This window comes from Grampus griseus, assembly GCF_964374135.1.
Source record: "Grampus griseus genome assembly, chromosome: 3".
NCBI classification, from domain to species: domain Eukaryota; kingdom Metazoa; phylum Chordata; class Mammalia; order Artiodactyla; family Delphinidae; genus Grampus; species Grampus griseus.
Window position 1 is genome coordinate 29120403 of NC_139019.1, and position 15927 is coordinate 29136329.

The window sequence follows — 15927 nt, forward strand, 5'->3', positions numbered from 1 at the left end:
TTGCAGGATACAAAATTAATGAACAGAAATCACTTGCATTCCTATACACTAACAATGAAATATCAGAAAGAGAAATTAAGGAAAACATGTTATTCACCATTGCAACCAAAAGAATAAAATACCTAGAAATAAACCTATCTAAGGAGGTAAAAGACCTGTACTCAGAAAACTATAAGACACTGATGAAAGAAATCAAAGATGACTCAAACAGAGGGAGAGATATACCATGTTCTTGGATTGGAAGAATCAATATTGTGAAAATGACTATACTACCCAAAGCAAGCTACAGATTCAATGCAATCCCTATCAAATTACCAATGGCATTTTTTATGGAACTAGAACAAAAAATCTTAAAATTTGTATGGAGACACAAAAGACCCCGAATAGCCAAAGCAGTCTTGAGGGAAAGAAACAGAGCTGAAGGAATCAGACTCCCTGACTTCAGACTATACTACAAAGCTACAGTAATCAAGACAATATGGTACTGGCACAAAAACAGAAATATAGATCAATGGAACAGGATAGAAAGCCCAGAGATAAACCCATGCACCTATGGTCAACTAATCTATGACAAAGGAGACAAGAATATACAATGCAGAAAAGATAGTCTCTTCAATAAGTGGTGCTGGGAATACTGGACAGCTACATGTAAAAGAATGAAATTAGAACACTCCCTAACACCATACACAAAAATAAACTCAAAATGGATTAAAGACCTAAATGTAAGACTGGACACTATAAAACTCTTAGAGGAAAACATAGGAAGAACACTGTTTGACATAAATCTCAGCAAGATCTTTTTGACCCACCTCCTAGAGTAATGGAAATAAAAACAAAAATAAACAAATGGGACCTAATGAAACTTAAAAACTTTTGCACAGTGAAGGAAACTATAACCAAGACTAAAAGACAACCCTCAGAATGGGAGAAAATATTTTCAAACAAAGCAACTGACAAAGGATTAATCTTCAAAATATACAAGCAGCTCATACAGCTCAATATCAAAAAACAAAAACCCAATCCAAAAATGGGCAGAAGACCTACATAGACATTTCTCCAAAGAAGATATACAGATTGCCAACAAACACATGAAAGGATGCTCAACATCACTAATCACTAGAGAAATGCAAATCAAAACTACAATGAGGTATTACCTTACACCAGTCAGAATACCCATCATCAAAAAATCTGTAAACAATAAATGCTGGAGAAGGTGTGGAGAAAAGGGAACCCTCTTGCACTGTTGGTGGGAATGTAAATTGATACAGCCACTATGGAGAACAGTATGGAGTTCCCTTAAAAAATGAAAAATAGGGGCTTCCCTGGTGGCTCAGTGGTTGAGAGTCCACCTGCCGATGCAGGGGATGTGGGTTAGTGCCCTGGTCCAGGAGGATCCCACATGCTGCGGAGCGGCTAGGCCTGTGAGCCATGGCCGCTGAGCCTGTGCGTCCAGAGCCTGTGCTCCGCAGTGGGAGAGGCCACAACAGTGAGAGGTCCGCGTACCACAAAAAAAAAAATGGAACTACCATATGACCCAGCAATCCCACTACTGGGCATATACCCTGAGAAAACCATAATTCAAAAAGAGTCATGTACCACAATATTCATTGCAGCTCTATTTACAATATCCAGGGCATGGAAGCAACCTAAGTGTCCATCAACAGATGAATGGATAAAGAAGATGTAGTATGTATATGCAATGGAATATTACTCAGCCATAAAAAGAAACGAAGTTGAGTTATTTGTAGTGAGGTGGATGGACCTAGAGACTGTCATACAGAGTGAAGTAAGTCAGAAAGAGAAAAACAAATACCATATGCTAACACATATATATGGAATCTAAAAAAAAAAAAGGTTCTGAAGAACCTAGGGGCAGGACAGGAATAAAGACACAGATGTAGAGAATGGACTTGAAGACACAGGGAGGGGGAAAGGTTAGCTGGGATGAAATGAGAGAGTGGCATGGACATATATACACTACCAAATGTAAAAGAGATAGCTAGTGAGAAGCAGCCACATAGCACAGGGAGATCAGCTTGGTGCTGTGTGTCCGCCTAGAGGGGTGGGATAGGGAGGGTGGGAGGGAGACCCAAGAGAGAGGAGATATGGGGATATATATATATATGTATAGCTGATTCACTTTGTTATACAGCAGAAACTAACACACCATTGTAAAGCAATTATACTCCAATAAAGATTTAAAAAAAAAAAAAAGTAAATAACATCACACTGAAAAAGAAAAAATAAAAGACACATGCACCCAATGTTCATTGCAGCACTATTTACAATAGCCAGGTCATGGAAGCAACCTAAATGCCCATCAACAGATGAATGGGTAAAGAAGATGTGGTACATATACACACTGGAATATTACTCAGCCATAAAAAAGAACGAAACTGAGTCATTTGTAGAGACGTGGATGGACCTAGAGACTGTCATACAGAGGGAAATAAGGCAGAAAGAGAAAAACAAATATCGTATATTAATGTACATATGTGGAATCTATATAATATATAACAGTATACAATATTGATACAAACTACACTTATTATTATCCAAAATGTGAGCTCAGTATCCTGAAGGTGCACATACCCTAGTAGGCACCTGCAGCATTACCCCAGAGCAATTTCAGAAACAAACCACAATACCTGGTGGAATTGAACCATGAGGTATGTGGCTCCCTGTGGATTGTGAACATCCAAAACAAAAACACTCATTTTGTGTACTGCAGTGAGCTCTGGGTAGGTACATCTTGTCCCAAACATCAAGTGTCAGCACATCAGGAAGACAGTCTTTCTCCAAGGGAAGCAATCTGGAGTCTGTTGAAACTAGAACACTTTTGCAGTGTTCCAAAGTCCCCACTTAAACCATAAGAACTCCTTTTCCTTGTAAGCCCATCAGTACTTCATGTAATGTCTATAGAGATTCAGTTCATAGCTATTTTGGCTTCTGCTGAGAGGCTATCAGGAGAGAACACCATCCAGCAAATTCTTTACCCTCACTCCTTCTTCAAGAGGCACAGCATTTAGTTGTTCAAGGCCTATAACTTGGTTCTAAAAACTGACAAGGGTCCCTCCTTCAAACTGCTCTTAGAGACCCTTAGAATCAGTGACTGGTCTCAGAGACAGGGCACAAATTCAGGAAGTCTAGGCTGTACTGGCCAGGCTAGATCATCCAGCTACGTGGTTTTTACAGGAATTCAAGGAGGAAGTAGTTGTTGCTGTCTGTGTGGGTCAGCAAAGGCTGTAGCCCAGGGGAAACTTTTGGATAGAACTTTCCAGGAAGCAAAACAGGGGCGGAGTATTCCAGGCACCGGGGAAAATGGAATCTACATTGAGATTTTGAAGGTGCATGACATATTTCTGTGATCTGAATCTAAGCAAGCGGAAGGAGTTTACCCACTGAGAAAACCACAGGGCACCTGGGGGCCACACTCCTTTCTGCTCTGATCCCTAGATTTTGCCCCCTGGTGAGCTATTCCTGTCAATAGCATCAGTCCTTTCTTATTGTACCTTTTCTCAGAAATCTTTCTGTATTTCTTGATTTGTGTAAATGTCAGACTAACTGAACTACCTTTCAGACCAAAATAGGGGGCTTACTTACCTGCCAATATATAGTATCATAGTTTTAGAATTTTCTCAGAGATGCTAAGCCTAGGAAAACCCACAGAGCTTTCTAGTTACTCCGTTTAGGGAACAAGCCAGGTACGCTTACCCCTGCCTCTTGGTTAGTTGAGGCTTTTGGGGGAGACAGTAGCCATCTGCCGCTCTCAGAAACAGTCTCATCGTCCCTCAAACCCATCCGGGAAGGATGCCCTTCTTGTAGTCAGTTGGCCCTACCGCTGCCAGAGAAGACAGGGCTGAGGCAGGAGGGGAGAGGCGTCCAAAGCAAATCCTGCAGACACACTGCCCTGCATGTCCTGTGATTCTTGTCTTTCACCTCGGGAAGGAAATGACAGCAAAATGCTGTGCCCCTCTCCTGCCTGGAGAAATGGATTCTAGGGGGAAGGAGACCATAGCACCCTTTGCCCATAAGAGAAACCTGTAATATGAAGTGTGTAAACGTGGAGGGTAAGACTGCCTGCTAGCGACCTCCAGCTTCACCACATATGACCACTGTGACATCAGACAAATTAATCAACCTCTCTGTGCCCTAGGTTTTTGACCCATAAAATGGTGATGGATACTAGTAGTTGGCCTACTTTCTTAACTATAAAATAGGGATACTGGGTGATGACGATTAAATGATGTACAGCACTTGACATACTAACCAAAATGCCTGCTAAGTAGTAAGCACTCACTAAGATTGTTCCAGGAATAATGAGCAAGTGTAGGGGGGACAGGGATTAAGCAAAACTGCAGATAGGCATTGGTGATTACTTAAAATAACCACATGGAGTTATTTTAAAGGCAGGGATTCTGAGTCAAGTCACCAAAAAGCAGAAAAGTCCTCAGAAGCTTGACCGTAACCTCCCAAAGAGGAACAATCAATTTTTGAAAACTTGTCTTAAAAAATAGCCTTGGCTTGTATATGATGAGATACTAGATCTTATGTTCTGTGGTCTGTGTCGTAAACATGGAGTGAAGTCGAAGGGAAACCAAGTGAGGTTTTTTTTATAGCACCAACAACTTCCGGACTGAATTCCTCAACACGCACCATCTCAGCCAGGCTCACACCAAGGCTTCCCTCGTGGAAGTGACAAGTGGTTCCCCAGGGAGCAAAACCACCACGAGCTGATGGTGATGACCATGAGCACGGTTACCCTCAGGAGGGTGGAGAACTTGTTCCCATCCTGCCATGCCATCGCCAAGATCGGACGTCCCCTCAATGATTTTATCTGGATGTGCTCGTTGCATGATATGAAGGGTGATGATACTGGCCTGGTATTCAGAACGAACAAATCAGCCAGAACGTTTACATAGTTTATTGCTGAAGTAGAACAGAGAACTCTAAAAGAGAAATTAGAAAAAAGTAAGTTTTTCTCCGTCCTCAGTGATGGGATCACAGACAGTTCAATCGAGGAAGCTGACCTTGTGTACAAGCAGTGAGCGTGCGCAGGGAAAGGACACTGACAAATCGTTGGGGTACAGACAGGGGGAAAGAAGGGACCTCTGGCAATAAAACATGCCCCTGAGAACACTCTAGAGAGAAATCTTCAACTTCGACTATCGAACCAAGACTGGGCAAAGAAACTGGTTGGTTTCGCAAGTGATGGTGCCCATGGCTCAGAGCAAGAAGACGGCAGCGGGGTGGCCCTGCTTTTAAGAGAAATCCAGCCATGTGCGCTGACTGTGTATTGCTCTGCACATCATCTCGAGGTATCTTACTAAGCGGCGTTCCAGAGCGTTCCCCTGTACAACGATGTCAGAGACCTTCTCCGCAGCACTTACCACTTCTATCACAATTCTCCTGTTCATAAGAGTACTCTGGTACTTTCAAAGGCCTTCACCTTCGACCTGTGATACCTTCTCAATTAGGAGGCCAGAGGTGGCTTCAAGGATTACAGGCCTCCCTCCAGAATCTTCTCAAAGGATATCAATTGTCCAGCAGCTGCATTCGGTAAGTAATTTTGAAATACTGTACTATTTTAGTTTTTTCAGAATAAAAAGAATACTTTTACTGAGCCATTTGAAATAATAATTTTGAGAAAGATAAACCACTGTTTTTCCTAGCCCATGTTACAGACAAGGGAAGGCAGAAGTGACACCAATCATCAGAAAGCCAAAGACCTTGTAGAGTCCCTCCTGCAGGCAGACATTGTTAAATGTGTCCACTTCTTGCTGGATGTCACTGATGTCCTCAGCATTCTGTCCCGTGTCAATCAGAACAGAAACTCTTCAATTGCTGATATATTTGCCACCCTAGAGTCAACATTGGAAATGCTCAGAATATATCAGACAAGGTGAGGAGTCCGGGATGATCTGAGAGTCTATCCAACCAGACAGATGGACTTGGGAAACCATTTGCTAGGTGCTTTTGCACATAATTGTCTACTCGGGGGATTTTTTTTTCCCCTCCCCAGACCAGGGTCAAAAGAACGCCCAGTGGATTCAGTCACACACTTTCAGTGTAACTGCCTCCTCGCAGGAAAGCGAAACATTTCTGATGTGAGAAACATGGTTTTAACACATCTTATCAAGAGGCTGCGAGGCTGTTTCAGAGATGTCAACCAAGATGTGGTGAAGGCAGCCGCGACTGGGAGCTTTCAACTGCGGCCAGCAAAGATAAATCAAGGTAACGTATGAACTCCGGCTCTGAATCTGTTGTTCTTTGATTGTCTGTATACATGTCTCTAAGATATGTGACGTTTTGTTGGGCGTATTGATTGCAGAATTTGGAGAAAAGGAGGTGTCCATCCTGATTGCACATTACAAACCAGTACTGGAAGCTGCCAAGGTGAAAATTGACGACGTAGACACAGAAAGGAGCATGTTGAAATTAGAGATTTATGCTAGGTGAGCATAAGTAACCTAGTTGATATTTATAAATATTGGAGTAAAACTTAGGAGTCTCCATCTTTGACATTTTTCATTTTTCCTCCTAGATTTCAGAACATCCACACATTGACCTGGGATTTTGTGAATTCTGTTTATTTACGCAAGTATCGGAACATCCTAACGCTCGTGGACCTAGCGCTGAGCCTCCTTGCAAGTTCAGCTGAAGCAGAACGTGGCTTTAGTCAGATGAAGGGCACTAAGCCACACATGCATGCCACGGTCAAGGCTGATAGCATGACAGATCTCCTGATAATTCAGTTGAATTCTCCAGACATTTATGACTTTGACCCTAGGAAAGCCATTCATTGATGGAATACAAGAACACCGTCTTCAACTGGTGACACAAGACCTATCTCGGATTGTTCATCAAACTCAGAAAGGCTTGATGAAAGTGATTAGTAATGTGTCAAATGTTGACCTCATCATTGATCATAGCAAAAAGAACTATTTTCAAAAACCTGAAAGTTAAAAGTAAAAGTCACCAGTCTTCATATCAAACACAAAAGGCATTTGGCATCATCCAGACCTACAGAGCAAAACTCCAAAGATTGGTTTTCCTCTGACTTTCTAATTCTAGTTCTATATTCACACATTCTTTGGGTGAAGTATATACTTCTAAGCAATGGTATTATTTTGATGTCCTCTTTCTGAGAGTTACTGCTAAGGGTAACTAGACTATAATTATGTTCTGAGTTCCTTTAGGCCTGGCTTACAATTAACAGTTTTTCCTGGATAATTCTAAATGACGGTTGCATTAGGTAACTAACTTAGGGCCAAATGGAAAGAGAATTTTTTTTGATCCGTAAACAAAATTTGTAAGCTTATCTGTTTCCGCTACTGCATTATATGTGAAGGCCATATTATTATATGCCTTGGTCATTTAAGTAACAAGGCCAAATGTCAAAATAGTTTTCACATTTCACACTAGGGTTCCCAGATAAACAATTCCTATGTGAACTGAAAGTATTTTCTTACACTTTGCTTGCACCATAGCTGTTAGAGACAGTGGAAATATTTTACGTATCTACCAGAATTTTTAAATACTTTGAGCCTCTTCATGGTTTCAGTTGAGTTTATTTGTGGTTTCATCTTGAGAAACATGAATGGATAATTTCTAACTTGTCTGTAAACCAATATAGTATCATGTAAAGATCATTTTACCAAAAGTTCCACTACCTGGGAAAGTTATTCTCATCTCTATAAAATTGGATACTCAGGTTTGATCAAAAAGGATAGAGAATTTATTTCTGAACAACCTGCTGGATATACAGTCTTATCAAAGAAAGGAAGATTCTGCTCTTGCTACCCAGAAAATTGCCTTCCAGATCTGAACCTTGCGCATGTTATTTGAACCACTGAAATTTTAAAAGGATTACTACATTTTCCTGAAGTTTAGAGGAAATGATAAAGTTCATGTTGGACTTTAGAAATGCTAAAAACTTAGATATAGGAAGAAAAATTTGAGATTCTACATCTACGTTTCACTCTTTTTTTGCGGTACGCGGGCCTCTCACTGTTGTGGCCTCTCCCGTTGTGGCCTCTCCCGTTGCAGAGCACAGGCTCCGGACGCGCAGGCTCAGTGGCCATGGCTCATGGGCCTAGCTGCTCCGCGGCATGTGGGATCCTCCCCGACCGGGGCACGAGCCCGCGTCCCCTGCATCGGCAGGCGGACTCTCAACCACTGCAGCACCAGGGAAACCATTTGCAGTAGTTTTTTAAATTCAACCTATTCTGAGTACAAGGTCAAAGAAGACTCCAAACTAAAATATAAAGCCTCAGTATCTTACTCAGTCTGAACAATTTATTACTCACTGAAAAAGACGTGCTGACTTAGCTGAGAAACAACCATTGGAGAAAATCAGGAAATTGATTATTATTTTTATGTTTCCAAAGTGTCTTCTGTTTCTCTAAAGGCTAAAGTTTTAAAGAGAATGAATAAAGTGATTATACAAATATCCATTATTTGTTCTATTTTAGTGAAAGAAACAAATCACATAATAAAATGGAAAAATATTTCTCATTGTATTTTAGGCATGATAGGAAACAAAGCATTTGCTGACGTTCTGCTGGATTTGGTAACCATGAACCTTGGAACAAACAACTTTCCTAGTAGTTGGATGAACCTCACTCAACCTGAAGTAAGCTTCTATTTTGTTTGGGTTTCAAGCTTTGAGAATTCTTCTTCTTTAATCAATAAGTCAAGAGTTTTCAAATAACCAGTACCTGCACAGTAACCGACATGTAGTAGCAGCCAATAAACCTGGATGAACAAATGAATGAACTTCAAGTTAAGACACTTAGTATGTTCATGCTCAGTATTTGAAAATAAGTGACGATGCTGACAGTCAATGAAACTCTACAGAGACCACGAGGCTCGGCCAGTGAGTTTGTATTTATTACTACCAGATGGAGTGATCCTAACCAGTAATAGTAGATGATTCTGGTGGTGCTTTCTTTTCCTTGTATTCTGTTCCTTAAGAAAACAAAGTGGTAAAGAGTATTTCCCTACAAGTTGTAGAGCCCTCCCACAATCGTAATTATCCTCTTTATTCCTTCTCTGCTGAAAAGGTACAAAGTATAGTACAGTCAAAAGTGTTAATTCCTTGTGTAACGGTAAGCAAAGCCCACAAATGTCAAGGAAGCAAAAATCAAAAACACTCTCTAAGTTCTGTCTGGCATGGATTGCTTGGTAGAACCTGAAGGAACAAAAGTGAGAACTGACCCTATTGGCCAAGCTAAAATCTTACTTCCTTCATCAGAATCTCTTACTAAGAAACACGAGCAGGTAGAGTGTCACAAGAGAGTCATACAAACATTCCAATGGCATTTCCTGCTTTCTTCTAGTTGCAGGAGTTAACATCTTTATTGGTAACAAACTCGGAGTTCGTGGACTGGCGGAAATTCTTGTTAGTAGTTGCGCTGCCTTGGCCCATTCCTCTGGAGGAGGAGCTCTTGGAGACCCTGAAGAGGTTCCAGGCTGTGGATGAGGAACACCTGGGCACAGTCACTTTCGAGCAGTATATGCAGGTCACTACCAGCCCCTGGTGGCACTAACCCTACCAGAGTACTTCTGACCTGAGAAGCTCCCTGATCTCACAACACCAGGTCTCATGGCCCATGTCTAGGCACCTAGAGTCAGCACAGGCACTGTCCAAGTCCCAGGTAGAAGTCTGGCTCCCACCCCCAGGGAAGGATCTGAAAAAGTCAGAACTGCTTGGAGAGCTAAGGGTTCTGAAAGAAATCACAGAAAACATCATTGTCGTCCTACCAAGTGGTTCTTAACCTTGGCTGTACATTAGAATTGCCTGCAGAGCTTTTAATCAGCCCAATGCCCAATACCAAATACTCCGGGAGTAGCAACAGCAGTTACAATGAACACAGGGAAAGGGGAAGGGTTTTTTATTTTTTTCTTTCAGTCACAAGCGTGGTGAACGATAAGATGTTTTTGGACACGTTGAGTTTGAAATGTCTGTGGGAAATGCAGACAGAAATGTCCCATCTGATACGGCAGATGCAGAAGCCAATCACTATCACGTAGGCAGTTGTTGGGGTTATGAATGGACCAGATCCCCCGAGGGAAGTGTGTAAAGTGATGGATAATCCAGTAACATGGTACCTGGCCATTGGACTTGTAGATAGGATGTAACTACTGACCTTCACCAGAGCAATTTTGGGAGCATACAGAGTCTAGATTGCAGAGGATTGATGGAATAAATAGGTCTTTAGGAAGTGAAGATAAGACAGTCGATTCATTTTTGAGAAGCTTGACTAAGGAGGGAGGAAGAATGAAATGCCATAACTAAGAAGGGCCTGAATGACTTATTTTGTGTCTACTAATCGAATTCATCCTAATTCTCACCACTTCACATTGCTGGTAGACACGAAAGGTGGAAACGTTTATATGGTGCTGATTTTGAAACAGGGTGATAATCTCTAGGTGCCTGTAGCTCGTGTATATTTCACCATTGAAAGATCACATCTCTTCCTGCTTCTCTTTTCTTCCTTGATTAATGAAAGACATGCTCATAGACAGCCCTGACGTTCCCACGCTCAGACAGTTGAGCCAGAGGAAATCGAAGAGGTTCTTCCAGCCTGATCAAGAAAGGCACATAGCTGATTGGGCTCTAATTTATATGCTTCCCAAGTAAAGCACTTTGTGAATTCTTTCATTGTCCTGGACCTGGGCTTACAACTTATAGAGATGTTTTGTGTAAAAACATAAACAGCAGGGCAAAACTTACTCTATTTTCTTGTTGGCTTAAGATTTTTAAAAGTGGGCTCTCGTGAATGTACCAACCTTCACTCTTTACAGTATGTGTCAATGAACACAGGTTGTCCATTTAAACATCTTTTTGCACAAACGTGAGACAAACTTAGGTGTTTGTAATTTGTACCACAGTGCTGAGCAAAACCAGAAAGCTTCCTCACCAAAAGCATGAATTTCTTAGAGAAAGTTGGCTGCTGCATGAAACAGAAACTCAGAAATACTTATCAGAACACTGCCTGGGTTTTGGGAGCAGTTGATTTCTGAGCTCTGCCCTCTCAGCTTACGCACCCAACGCCCACTCCTCAGGAGGCTCAGGACAAGGTGGCCATTTGGAGAGGCCCGCTTGACCTCCCCACATGACTCACAGATCTCTAGCGCTCTCCACATCACACACACAGCGTTCTTTCATGGGACTGTCAAAACAGCTTCTAGGGTAAAATTTTATGATTTGTTGAAAATGCCACCTTCGAATACAGTAGTCGAATAGTACAACTACATTGCTGAAATGAAGTTCTCTGGGGGGAAAGTAAATAAATAAATAAGCTCCCTACTCTGCTTTTTATTTTGTCTTTTTTCTTTTCTTTTGACTAACTGCAAGTTCATCATAACCGCCACTTAAGAGTGTGCTGATTTCCCCAGCTTCTAACATGGAATAAGATACAGCATTAGTGAAGCTGCTGCGGCTGCATACCTGGGCTAAGCCACGCGAGCATAAAAGCGCACCTGCCTTTGCTGCAGCCCGATTGCAGCTGTCACACTCTTGCCTCTGTCACGTGTGGAGGTTTAGTCACACTCATGCAGAATGCTTTGATGGTGAACTCTCTCAACTCAACTTCTGTCCATGAGAACGCAGGTTATCATAGGCTTAATGAATCAGATGTTCTAAGATCCAAACAGCACAGTACTTGTTCTCTAAGGAAAAGTAAACTAACCTAAAATTCTTTGACCATATTTTATTTATTCTTTGACCAAATGTCCACAAAGGACATTTCCACATTTCAAGGATAAATCACCTGATTATCCAGTGGGGCAAGATGTGGTTGACAGAACCTTGCTTGATCAATTTAAACCCAACCTACAGTTCACGTTTAACATTTCGCACTGCTAATGTTTTCATGGATGACTTTTTTAAAAATATAAGTTGTTCTCTGATTAGGTTCTTTCTTCTTTCTCATGTGACCCTCTTGTATGTGAAACACTTTGAAACAGTTTCCTAATCTTTAAAATATCATCTATTTTTTAAAAACTAACATGACTGAATTCTTGGTTTTAAGAATAAGGGAAAACTCCTGTGCATTGAAACAATTGGATATGGAATTGATGGTTGAGAAATCAGGGATGATTTTTAATATTTCCTCTTTATCACTGGTTTTCAGCAATTTGATTATCGTGTTCCTCGGTGTGCTTTTGTTCATATTTCTTTTGCTTGTGTTTCACTGAGTTTCCTGCACCTGTGGGCTTGCCGTTTTTGTCAAATTTGGAAAATTTTCAGAAATTTTTTTCCAAATATTTTTTCTGTACTCCTCTCTCCCATTCTCAAAATCCAGTCACATGTTTGTCCCACAGGATGCTGATCCTGGATTCTTTTTTCTTTCCAATTTTTTTTTCTCTCTGACTTTATTTTGTATTCATTTCTACTTCTCCATCTTCTAGTTCACTGATCATTTCCTTTGCAGAGTCAAATCTATTATTAATACAATCCAGAGCATTTTTATTTGAAATATATTTTTGATCTCTTTAAGTTGGGTCTTTTTTATATTCTTCATTTCTCTCTTCATTATATGCATTTTTCTCTGTCTCCTTGAATAAATGAAATATATTTAGAACAGCTAAATGAACATCCTTGTCTGTTCATTCTATCATCTGTGTATTTCGGTGTTTGTTTCTATTGATTGATGTTTCTTCTGACTATGGGTTATATTTTCTGGCTTTTTTGCATGCCTTTGTATAGGATGCCAGATGTTATAAATTTTATATTGGTGGGTGTCCAATTTTATATACCTTTAAATATTGTCGGGCATGCAATAATGTTATTTGCAATCAGTTTTATCCTTTCAAGGTTACATTAAGATTGATAAGGGTGGGTCCAGAGCAACCTTTAGTTTAGGGCTAATCTAGCCCCACTACTAAGGCAATATCCTCCTGGGAGTGCTACCCAATGCCTTGTGTATCAGGAGGTCCTTCCACTCTGCCGGGTGGTAAAATTTTCCCTGGTGGTAACATAGTCCCAGCCCTGCGTGAGATTCAGGAACAGTTCAGCTTACTCCTTTCCTGTGGTTCTTTCTCCAGCTTCTGGCATTTTCCACACATACATCCAGAGGTTGGCTTTCAGTCAAGACTTGAGGAGATCTTTCTACAGATCTCTAGGGCTCACACTCTCTTTCAGTGCATCTCTAGTGTTTTGCCCTGAAAATTCTAGTCATCGTGGCCTCCCCCAGCTCCAAATCTATCTTGTCAATCCAGCAGGATGTGCCAGGTCTATCTGGGTGCCTCTCCTGACACTGTAGCCTGAGCAATACTTGGGTCCTCATTGTTCTCCTTATTTCAGGAATTACTGTCCTGAGTTGCCTGTTGTCTAACATCTGAAAAAATTATGTTACATATATATTGGTCATTTTTTTTTATTGTTTAAGGCAGGAGGGTAATTCTGAGCTTTGTCACTCCATCATGACCTGAAGCATAAATCTTACCTACATTCCTCATCTCTCTATTCTCCATGGAGTGGTACTTATGGTCCACAGATTGACCACTGGGCAAGGATTCTTCCCAGTCAGTGCAAAGCACTTACATTCAAAGCCCGAGCCCGTGCTGGACCTTAGCTGCTTCTGTGTCTTCTCCCTCACAGGCTTCTGCATGGCCAGCACTCCTCTGTTCTAAATGAAAAGAAAACCCGGTCCTCACCTCTGGGGGCTGCATCCCCTTACAAGCTACCTAGTGTCACTCCAGCCTTCTCTCAAAACACGGGTGATTCTTCAAAGGAAAGAAGGCACAAGCACAGGCCAGAGTCAGGTTAGGCTGGCCAATGGTTCTTGGAAGTAGGCAGTGCCAAGGGTAGATTGTCCCTCTGGAAGATGGTAAGGGAGAAAGACCTAGGAACAAGATGCTTATGTATATGAAGTGCTTGACATGTTTAAAAGTTAAGATTGGCAAGACACATTCTTTGAACCTGAGGAATTAATACCTGATGTTCAGTAGCAGACATGAATGAAAACAGCCAAAGGAATGAACTGAATGCCAAATATCTGGTATAAACAAGTCAAATTGGAGTTTCGAGGAGAGATCAAAGAGGGCTTCCCTGAGGAGGTGTGATCTAAGCTGGGTCTGGAAAGATGAGTAGGTTTACATTGGTGAACAGGTAGTCACCTCAGGTAGGAGTAATGATGTGAGCAAAAGAGCAAGAGTAGGAAATGGTTCTAAGCAGAGAATGACATGACAAGATTAAAGTTTTGAGAAAACTGATATGGTCAAATGGTCTGAGCTGAAACAAATAAGAGAAAGACTGGAAATGAAGACAGCTCCAAGGTTGCTGGAGCAGCCTGTGATGGAGGCAATGAGGCTGTACACCAGCATGGCAGCAGTAGACGTGAGGGGAAGGGAGAAGGGGTGAGGCATCGCCAAATGGGAACCGAGGGATTTGGTAATTAGTGTCAGACATGGGCTGAGAATGAAGGTTGTCATTAAAAAGTAGGTCCTGAGCTCTTGATTCAGTCAGTCACTCACTCAGCAAAGATTTCCAACACCAACAATATGCCCCAGCACCACGCTAGGCTCCAAGAACAGAGAGCAACATGAACAGGACATGAGCGATATGAGCTAGTGGAGGGCACTGACCCCTCCAAAGTACTGCTATGCAAGCAACATCCAGGGCGGCGACCTCCCAGCTTCATCGCATGCTGCAACAGTTACAGTGCAGCAGGCACCCCAGTGTGTGGGGTTTCATTTATAAATTATTCATGTGTACTACTGCACTAATGCATTCTATACATTATCAAATTTTTTAAAATAAAAATTACAAAAGAATGAGATCCAATACATGTGAATGGAAGTTCTAGTATTTTCTCCAGCATCCCCATGGTTTCTGCACCCTACTTTGGAGACCACTGCTCTAGACACCTGCAGAGATGGCTTCAATCTCTGTGGTTTTCAGAGGAACAATTACATCTCAGTGTAACTTTAATGATTCTCATTTTTGTTTTCTGTGTAGGCTGGTCTGTGGTTTACGGGAGACGAAGATATAAAAATTCCAGAAAATCCCCTTGAACCTCTGCCATTCAATAGGCAGGAGCATCTTATAGAGGTAATTCCATAACATTGATCCATTTCTTGTCTTTTCTCCCACTTGTGTAATTAGTCTTAGACTCCACCCCGACTCCCGGGTCCTTTGCTGTATCCCCCAAGTGCAGAGTTTTATATTCACTATGGCGACAGCATAGGAGAGTCTGGAGGGAAGCAGGGACAAAAATCTTAGACAGCCTTCTCCTGTATACTCACTATGTGATCCCAGACAATATCCATGAGCTCTCCGGGTTTCACTCTTCTCATCTAGCAAATAAGCTGGTACTGAACACACTTTTCGCTAAATGCCCTTCCAATTGTAAAAGCTTTGGATAAGAACTGACTTTCACCAATATATGTCTTTGTTCATTTCTCTTTGATTTTGACTAACTTGAGCAACATTCCAAGAATTTGCCTACTGTATTGCCCACTACCTGTCAGATTATCATTATTATCATCAGAAGTATCATCATCATCATTATTGTTATCTTTAGCTTCTATCCCTGAGGCCACAATAGAATGCAAGCCCTTAAAATCTGAAAACCACTATGACTTCAACACATCCAAGCTCAATAAAATATGAGAGAAGTTGAATGGTAGTTTCAGACATGAGAGCAAACTTTTTTATCGATTGATCAATTCAGCCCGCCATGGGTTAAAAATTGCAGTGCAAAATTGAACATGACTCCAGTCGTAACCTGAAAGTGAGCAATTCCCTTCCATTGGACGCATATTCTTTGAGCATCTCTCTTAGATGCTAGCAGGAGAGCAGGTGAAAGAAAGGGGTCAGGGAGTTACCAAAAAATGTCCAAGACATGAGGCTGGCAGTTGCACGGGCAGTTTTTTGTTTTGGTTGTTGGTTGTTTTATAAACTGGAGAACTGAGCTC

At 41.4% G+C, this 15927-nt stretch overlaps 1 protein-coding gene across 1 annotated transcript in view; it reads left to right on the forward strand.

Annotated features, from left to right (window-relative positions):
• The window catches only part of SPEF2 (sperm flagellar 2), a gene marked incomplete at both ends in the record, with an annotated part of 174444 nt that overhangs the window by 130412 nt on the left and 28105 nt on the right, over positions 1–15927 (forward strand). Inside the window, 3 exons of the mRNA XM_082651380.1 lie at positions 8529–8635; positions 9342–9524; positions 14969–15061. Coding sequence (XP_082507506.1) covers positions 8529–8635; positions 9342–9524; positions 14969–15061 — 383 coding nt within the window. The remainder of the gene's footprint in view (positions 1–8528; positions 8636–9341; positions 9525–14968; positions 15062–15927) is intronic.